Source organism: Dromiciops gliroides, chromosome 2 (assembly GCF_019393635.1).
Source record: "Dromiciops gliroides isolate mDroGli1 chromosome 2, mDroGli1.pri, whole genome shotgun sequence".
Classification (NCBI taxonomy): Eukaryota; Metazoa; Chordata; class Mammalia; order Microbiotheria; family Microbiotheriidae; genus Dromiciops; species Dromiciops gliroides.
The window spans coordinates 72075876-72085450 of NC_057862.1; the positions used below are offsets into that span (position 1 = coordinate 72075876).

Genomic DNA, 9575 nt, shown 5'->3' on the forward strand with positions numbered 1-9575 from the left:
TATGTATCAAAATGCTCATAATATCACTTTTTTTGTGTGTGGTAGCAAAGATCTGGAAACAAAATGGATGCCAAATAAGCAAAATCTATCACAAATTGTAATAGAGTAATATATAAAATTATTACACTAGATGACAATTACATAAGACACATAGGAAGTTATATTAATTAATGCATAGGTTCTAAGACACATAGGAGGTTATATGAAGTAACACATAGGTTCTAAGATACATAGGAAGTTATATGAAGTAACACATAGTGAGTTATATGAAGTAACATCTAAATGCTGTGCAGTTATAATGACGAAGCTACAATAATCTCATGGAGGGTGAGAACTATTTCAGTTTTGTCCTTGTAAGCATAGCACCTAGCACAATGCCTGATACACAGGAGGTGCTTAATTAATGCTTGTTGATTACTCCTTTTCCTGTACTCTATACTTAAGCCAAACTGACCACCTTGTTGTTGCTCACACACCACAATCTACCTCCCATTCTCCCTGCCTTTTCAATAGCTCTCTCCCATGTCTCCCATGTCTCCCATGTCTCTCCCACTTCACTTCTGTATCAGAATCCCTCATTTCCTCCAAATCTCTGCTTACAAAGCACTTTCTATAGAAGTTATTTCCTGAGGGCAAGCTACCTGGTGCAGTAGATAAAGCACCAGCCCTGGATTCAGGAAGACCTGAGTTCAAATCTGACCTCAGAGACTTGACACTTACTAGCTATGTGACCCTGACAAAGTCACTTAACCTTCATTGCCCTGCCAAAAGAAAAAACCACTGTTATTTCCTGATACCATCCCTCCTGCCACCACCAGCTACTCATGTTTTCCCAAATGACCTGGCATTCATTCTGAAAATGTTTTGTGTAAACCTATTTGTGTACATGTTGTCTCTCTTGATGGAATGGAAGATCCCTGAGGGCAGGGACTGTTCTGGTTTTGTCTTTTCTTCCCCAGCCCCTAACACAGTGACTGCTACATAGTGGGGACTTAATAAATTCTTGTTGGTTGATTCAACAGCACTGGAGAAGACATAAGAAAATTCACCTCCATCCTTTTTTTGAAAAGGTAGGGAACTCTAGGTATGGAATATTATCTATACAGTCATTCCAAGCGTTTTAGCTGAGCTTTTTTTTTTTTTGCAGGGCAATGGGGGTTAAGTGACTTGCCCAGGGTCACACAGCTAGTAAGTGTCAAGTGTCTGAGGTCAGATTTGAACTCAGGTCCTCCTGAATCCAGGGCCGGTGCTTTATCCATTGCACCACCTAGCTGCCCCTAGCTGAGCTTTTTTAAAGAAAAAAAAATCTTTGTTGTAAGAGAAGATTCACTGAGTAAGGGAGAGGAAGGACATATTTGAGAATAAATGTGATGTAAAAATTAAGTAACTTAATAAAACATCAAGACAAAACAAAACAAAAGCCAGGCATAATGGGGACATAATCACAAGCTATGCTAGTTGGAATGAAAAACAGTCTAGGTTTTGAAGGTACTTGTCTACACTTTTCCTTCTATAACAGAGTAGCACGGGGTTATCTTTTCCTAATCCTTGGATTGGAGCAGGATGTAGGTAACACAGTAAGTCGTGTATAAGCAACAGTCCCATGTAATGAAGCTTCTGAATAGCAAGATTTAAGAGATATTACAGAAAGGTTCTGCTCCCCAAAATTATCACCCCCAAAATAATGCTAGAGTTTTGGAAATTCCACTGTTTAAGAGTCATTCCTGTGGGTTCTTCTCCTTGTAAATGTAAATATTGATGGGATGAGAGCAAAAGGGTATAACAATATTTTAAACTAAAATCCTCACTTTCCTTTTTGTCAAGGTAACCAGGGCAGCTATATAGCATTGGGTATTTAATTTTGGTGCTGGTGGCTGAGGGAGAGAGAGTAAGGGTGTTAGAAGGAAATAAACAGGAAAAAAGGAAGAGGACAGACTGCCAACTTGGCCGTTTTGTCCAAGGTCGATCCTGCCTAAGCAATTTGGGGCAGGAAAACATCTGGCTCCTTCTTCCTCCACATGACTCCTAACAAACATTTAAACACGTTTAATCAATCCCATAGTCCAGGCAAATGACAGTAATTCACATTCCATGGTTCTTAAACATTGCAACACATTTTCCTATAGTGACTCTGTGAGAAGATGGCACGTCTCCATTTTACAGATCATAGGACCGACCATAGGTACACTTCTGCCCAGACAACCAATGCACAATCCATCACTGGGCCCATACTTGAAACCTTTCTAGATTGGCCAAACCTGCCAGAGCTTGTGTTCCACTGGTATATCCTTGAAGAGCCCAAAGTCTCCTTAATCAATGGACTAACACCTAGTAAGTGCCTTCTGTGTACCAGGCACCAGAAACAAGTTCAAAGAATGAGACCTTCCCTATTCTCAGTGAGCTTTCGTTCTAATGGGAGAGAAAACAAGCACATGAATACATATATACATGCAGTATAAATATAAAGTTAATAAATACTAATTGATAGAAAATATTTAACACAAACTCATTTGGGTGGGATGACACTGAAAGTTTGGAGGATGGATCAAGAGATCTTTTTTCAAGAGATGGCAAATGGTAAAGAAGAGAACTGTTTGAGACAGAGGTAAAGAGGTTGTGCATTATAGGAATGGGGAATGACCAAGTGCAAAGATATGGAGATGGGAAATGGAGAGTCATATGTAAGGCACAGAGACTGTATGTGACAGATCTAATCTTATTTCTAACAAACAAACATCTTTGGTTGACCCTATTCTCACCTTTTTTTCTGGAGTTCTTTTTTTATGACATAAGAAGAAGGGACAGATTTGCTAGTCACACAAGAGAGTGAATTTTCTTAGCCTCCAGACCTATTTTTATAAGTTTTTGCCTTCTAACTGGGGGCATAATCACAAGTTATTCATATATTACATAACTATACTTCCAATGATACAATTACTATAAACTTAGGGCCTTTTAAAATCTGTCTGCCTCATTAGTCACTAACATAGTGACAGCTAGGGTTTGTATATATATACATACTTACATACACACATGTATTTATATTTATGCTTTATGAGTTATCTACACTGAAGTGATCAAAACCACTACTAAGTCCTTTTCCAAAGATGACTAGAGGAAAAAGGAGAAGAACCTATATGTTCTAAAATATTTATAGCAGTTCTCTTTGTGGTGGCAAAGAACTGGACAATTTGTGGAGATGCCATTGGGGAATAGCTGAACAAGTTGTGGTGTATGATTGTAATAGGCTACTACTGTGCTGTAAGAAATGATGAGCTCGATGATTTTAGAAAAACATGGATAGACTTGCACAAAATAATGGAGAGAAATGAGCAGAACCAAGAGAATGTTGTATACAATAACAGCATTATTGTTTTAAGAACAACTTTGATTGACTAAGTCATTTTGACTACTATAAATACCCAAATTAACTTCAAATGACCTATGAAGGGAAGATGCTATCTGAATCCAGAGAAAGAAATTATACATAGATGTATAGGATGATTTTACATATATGTATACATGTACCTGTTTGTGTCTAGTGGTAGCAATCTCTAGGGTGGGGGAGGGGAGGAAAAAAGGAAAAAGAAGAAAGAAAAAATATGTTTACTTGATAACTTTATTATTTATTTAAAAGGAATAGCAGGTTGTACAAAATAGATCTGCAGTTTTATGTCCCATCATCTTTTTTTTTTGTTTTGGTTATACTATGTTATGGAAATGCTTGTTTCATTCTACAAATTCAAAATAAATAAATGAATGGAAAATTTAAAAGGGAACAAAAAGAATTATCTTCAACCAATGGATGCTGATGAGGCCATCAAGAGAGACTATAGAAAGAGAATAGAAGGATAGAACCTTGAAGAAGACCTCTATGCTAAGATGAGAATTTGTCTTATTCAGCTGGTAGCAAACCAAAGTAACCACTTCCCTCCAAGGGACAACCCAACCCTATCCCAGTGCCATAGGGTCACATTCAGGGGTATCCCCCACCCCCAGGACCACTATTATCTTTTACCCTAGGTGGAGCATCAATTCTGTAGACATGCTGACCTGAACTGTCCTCATTCTGTTGAGTGTTGGAGCACCCGACGGAGTAATGCATTGTCTTAGCCATCATTGTCTTAGCCACTGACTGAATCTCCCTACATATGATATTCCAGGTCTCCTCCACATGGCCCTCTTTAGTTCCTTTCTCACTATTTGAAGACCTCACCTGACATGAAAGAACCATTACAAGAAACAAATATTATGCTCGTGTATTCCTGGAGTGATTGTCTATTAATACCAAAAACACTGAGACTCCCAGAATTCCAAAAAGCCATGCACTATGGCGACCACAAATGACCCTTGTGTAATTTCCTCTCCAAGGAAACCCAATAGAAAGTGGAAAGTAGAATGCACCCTGAAAATCTCATTTTTTCCCCTTCAGTCCTAGACAGACTATTACTTTCTTACTTTGTCTCTCTTCATAAAAATTTACGTGACCATTCATTCTTCTACTCAATAAACTCCTATGATTTTCATTGCCTCTAAGGTACGACAGAACAACATTTCACCCAGCTAACACTCATGTTCCATATTGATGTATTATAGATTCGGTTGTGTTCTTGTCCTCACCTTTTTTTTTTACTCTTTGCACCCTCTTTCCTTTCTTCTTTCAGCTTTCTCATCCTCATTTCTCTTTTTGCCCCCCCTCCTCTCACCTTCTCTTGACTTCTCTCCTCATTCTGCTTTTCTTAGCTCTGTTCTGGATCTCTGTGATGATCCATTTCCTTGGAGATGGCACAGGACTTCCTGGGATGCTTCTCATTGGCTGTTGTTGCTGAGATGCTACAAGGACAACAATGAGACACATGAAACAGTTTTAGTGTTTCAAAATCTTGGAAATCAGATAGATTCTGTAGGCAGCTCTGCCATTTCATGTGCATACTCTTTGGGGGTGCTCCCTATTTTGGCCTGAGCCCTGAAATGAGATAGGCAGATTCCAGTGAGAAAGATATATGACATTTTAAAATTGCAAATGCAGTCTACAGATCACTCTTAGCAGTATAGAAATCCACAAGTGGGATTTCCGGTCCATGTTAATTATTGATGACATCTGGTCATTAAAAAAATGAGACATCAGTTCATTGCCATCTCTTAACATTTAAATTCTGATAAGATTTTTTTTTCTAGAGGCATTCTTTGGGTAGTATGAAGGGAAGATCAGGAGGTAGAAAGGAAGATATGATGGTCAGCTGGATCTTTTGCTCAAGCAAAATTATCTCTGCCCTTAAAAGGTTGATAACCACTATTACTCACATCTAGTCTAATTGGATTGAATCCAGTTTTTTGCTACTGTTGAGATCCTAGTTCAAGACACATGAAACAATGAACCAAAGGAATGAGGGAACTGACAGTCAAATGGAACAAAGAGTTTGTTGCCTCGAAAAGGTCTTACTGTGTCTTACAGATATTGATGTTTTGCTTATTTATGGTGATTAACACAAAGAGGTTTTCTTCCCCTACCACTCTGCACTCAGACCCTTTTTGTCTGATCTCTCATTAATGATGATTTAAGAAAAGAAAAGGTCCTTCTCATATAATTTTTTAGCCTACAATATCAATTCAAGGATTAAGTCCTGGGAGAGTCCAATGGACAGAGACCCTGTCTTGTTTTCCATAGCACAAAATCATGGCTCTGAAGGCTGCAGTTAACTTTTTTTGGTTGTTTCTCTGTTAGACTCATTAGCTTGTTTATTTGTGTTCTTCCTGGCATGGTTCTTTTTTTCACTCCCTTTCCTCCTTTTTCCTCTCCCTTTTCCTTTCCTCTCCTCTATCACTTTAGTTCAGGAAAGGAGTGAAAAGTAAGGAGAAAGGGAAGGGGAGGGGAGAAAGGAAAGGAAAGGAGAGGAGAGGAAAGGAGAGGAGAGGACAGGAGAGGAGAGGGAAAGGGAAAGGGAAAGGGAAAGGGAAAGGGAAGGAAAGGGGGAAAAATATTACCTTTGTATTCACACTAGAAATATACCCAAAAAGCCTTGAGCTTCCTCACACTGAAATTCAGAATATTTCCTTCTGAGCTAGCTGCCATTTTGAACTGGATTCCCCTGTACTCCATGTTTAGTCCTCAGCGAGCTAACACTTAAAGAGTGCCTCTTTCTCCACAACTCCCATGATTTTGAGTTTTCTTCCCTCCGCTCCCCTTTTGCCTTGTCTCCTTATCCCCCTTTATTGTTTTCTGTCTTTCCACTTTCCTCATTGCTCTTCTTACTTATCCCTATGCTGTCAATTCAAGAGGTGATTATGATAAATCCAAAGAATCATTGGAAAACTGGGGTGGCCCAGGGACTGTTGTGATGAGAAAATCCCAGCTCCCCAGACACATGACCTCCAGCTTACTGCTTGTCTCTTTAAGACCAAAACAGCATTATATGGCACCTGCTAGGTTCACTACTATGGGACTGGCTCTCATCCTGGTCCTCTGACAGTTGATCCTGCAGCTGACTCTGAGATTGTCTTCTCTGAAGCATTTCCCTGTAGAAAATACGACAGCTGAAACCCTCCTTGAGCCCGTGCTGGGCATGGTGTATGAGGCCTTCCAGGTTGGGAAAGATTCTGCAACAGGCCAAGCAGCGGAGGCCATAGTTGGTAGTGATCAGCCAATCAGGTGTTTCCCTTGTCTCTTGGGCACTGTCTGATGGGACTGGTGTCTCAGGCTCTTCAAATTCCTGAATGGCATCTCCCTCCCAAGAATCAGTCTCACTGACTAGGTCGCTAGTAGAAATACTTTCAAGGGGAGACCTGTCCCTCCTCTGCCTCTCAGTGAATTCAGCCTCCCTTACTCGAGGCCTGATACCAATTGGCTCAAACCCAGACTCTGTCTCCCAGGCCACAGCCACTCCCTGGACCGTTTGCACCCGGGTGTAAAAGGCACATGTGTTTTGAAGAGACTTGTTCTCCTCTGAGTTGGTTATCGAAGAGAAGCAAGAGTAATATTGTGAACAAGACTGGTAAGCTGAGGGAGTCCTCCTACTTCTCCCCTGCTGACTAGGAGTCTTGGACTCTAAGCCAGTATCTTGGGCTCTGCTTATTGAAGGTCCAGGGACAGGCGCAGATTCTTCTTCTTTCACATCTCCTAGAGAATGAAATTAAACTCTCATCAGTTTCCTTCTGTGCAGTCAATCAACTCACATTTACTAAGTGCTTACTAGGTATCAGGCATGTGCTGAGCTCTAAGAATATAACAAAGAAAAAAAAATGCTGCCCTACTCTCAAAGAGTTTCCATTCTTACAGGAAGACACCTTATTTGTGAGTCATTACATCCAAGATGGATACACAGTGGAAGAAAGTAGACTTATAGGGAAAGGCAACAGCTGCTGTAGGATGTGATGCTTGAGCTGCATCTTAAAGGAAGCCAGAGATTCTAAGACTCGGAGGTTAGATGAGAGAGCCCTCAAGAAATGGGGAACAAACAGCCAGTGCAAAGACAAGGAGGTGGGAGATGAACGTTTGCACATGAGAAATAGCAATTTGATCAGTCATAGAGTGCATTCATGACGGTTGTATATTAAAAGACTGGAAAGATGGAAAGGAGACAGGTGATAAAGAGTTTTAGATACCCAACATGAGACTTTATATTTTGCCCTGGAGGTAAGAGTGAAGCAGCTAGGTGGCACAATAGTGCACAGAGGCCCAGGCCTAGGGTCAGAAAGTCCTGAGTTCAAATCTAGCCTCATACACTTAAAAGCTGTATAACCCTGAGCAAATCACTTAACTGCTTTCTGCCTTGGTTTCTTCAACTAGAAAATGGGGATAATAGCATGTACCTCCCAGGGTCACGAGGATTCAATGAGATACTTGTAAAGCTTTTTGCAAACATTAAAGTGCTGAATAAATGTGTGCTGTTATTCTTGCTGTTACTGTTGTTCTTATTGGCAGCTAAGTGGAATAGTTCATAGGAATGCTGGGCCAGATCTTCCCTCAGATACTTAACAAGTGGAATAACTCTAAGTAAGTCACTTAGCTTCTCTGAGACTCAGTTTCCTAATCTGTAAGATGAGGATTTGAGAGTGTTTGCTTCGTAGGATTGTTGTGAGGGACAATATAAAAAGCTTAGAAAAGTTTAACATTTTCTCTCTCTGCCTCTCTTTCTTATTCTCTCCTCTATTTCTCCTTTGCTCTCTCTCCACATGTATGTCCATATAGGTAGTGATGGTGGTGGTAGTAGTAGTGGTAGTGGTGGTGGTGGTGGTGGTAGTAGTAATTGTAGGAGGAAGAGGAGAAAGAAGAGTAGTAGTAGTAGTAGTAGTAGTAGTAGGGATTCAAGTTCAGGCCTCCCTGATTCTAATACCAGACTTAATGGGGAGGCAGGTGCTGATCCCAATGTGTCATCACTGAGTTATCTCACTAGATTTAGAATTAAGGTATACCTAGGTTCAAATCCTTGGTCTTACATTTGCTCACCTGGTAATTTTATAAATTAACTTTACCTTTCTAAGCCTCTGTTTTATCCTCTGGAAAAAGAGGGAAATAATGACACCTACCTCACAAGATTGTGGTAAAGATCAAATGATATAATGTATGTAAAGCTCTTTGCAAACCTTAAAGTACTATTTGAATATGGGCTGTTTATCAATGATCATTATTGATGCTGTTGGTATGGATCTCGGTTCACATTATTATTGCTGTTGTCATTGTTGTTGTCCTCCAAATCTTCATGTGAGTTTCAAACTCCCCTCCCACACCTTTGATTTGAATTACTAGCATGGATCACAACTGAGAGAAATTTCAGCTAGTGAGTAAACTCTTATTTATGCATGCAGAAAGAATGGACCTACTCAGACAACATTAGGAGACCTGCTCTCCTAAAAGAACAATCATTTTCATTGTCATAGAACCCTCCAATGTGGGTAGAATTCTGTGTCTTTCTGCCCCTGACATCCTAGGAAAGCAACCTTCACTCTGGTCTAAACTCTGTTTTCTTCTTACCTGCCTGCTCCCAAAAAGGTACCCAGTTCACATCATCCAATTCCTCAGCAGGTTGGCATGGAGCCTTGCTATAGGGCAGATCCTTCTCATTCCCAGTGTCAACATAATGGCGTTTCATGATTAGTAAACTAAACAACCTTGGACAGAGTCCTTAAAACCTCCCAATTCCCTTCTTCCCTGCTCTAAGTGGGTTCTCAGTGTTCTTGTAGTTGGTGGTGGGTTTGCCTCTGCGCCAAATATGTTGACTCACAAGGATGGACCCAGGCAGAAGCTCTCAGATCTTCCTTCAGTCTGAGCAGCTGTTAGGGTCCAAATGGTCACCAAGGCCTCTGAAGAGTTCTGTGACCTCGACAATGACACGGGATGGTTCTGGGACCTCAAATGAAAATCAGACATGGCAACAGCAGAAGCAATCCACCTCAGCAACAAGGAGAATAAGCATTTACCAAGATGGCCTCAGGCTTCCGTTTATAAGGACTATACACAAATACACACATGCCACTAAAATATATCATATAGTCCCACAATTACAATATCAAAGTGGCTCGTGACTTGAAAGACAAATGAATAAGAGAATGAATCGATAGATAGAAAAATAAATAAA

General features: G+C 40.3%; 1 protein-coding gene across 1 annotated transcript; it reads right to left on the reverse strand.

Annotated features, from left to right (window-relative positions):
• Positions 1–4739: 4739 nt before the first annotated feature.
• FAM170B (family with sequence similarity 170 member B) lies at positions 4740–9089 on the reverse strand. The gene is made up of 4 exons (XM_043982088.1): positions 8972–9089; positions 6421–7117; positions 5148–5185; positions 4740–4834 (listed from the first exon to the last, which is right to left on the reverse strand). The coding sequence occupies exons 1-4, from the start codon at positions 9087–9089 to the stop codon at positions 4740–4742; spliced, it is 948 nt and encodes a 315-aa protein (XP_043838023.1).
• Positions 9090–9575: the final 486 nt, after the last annotated feature.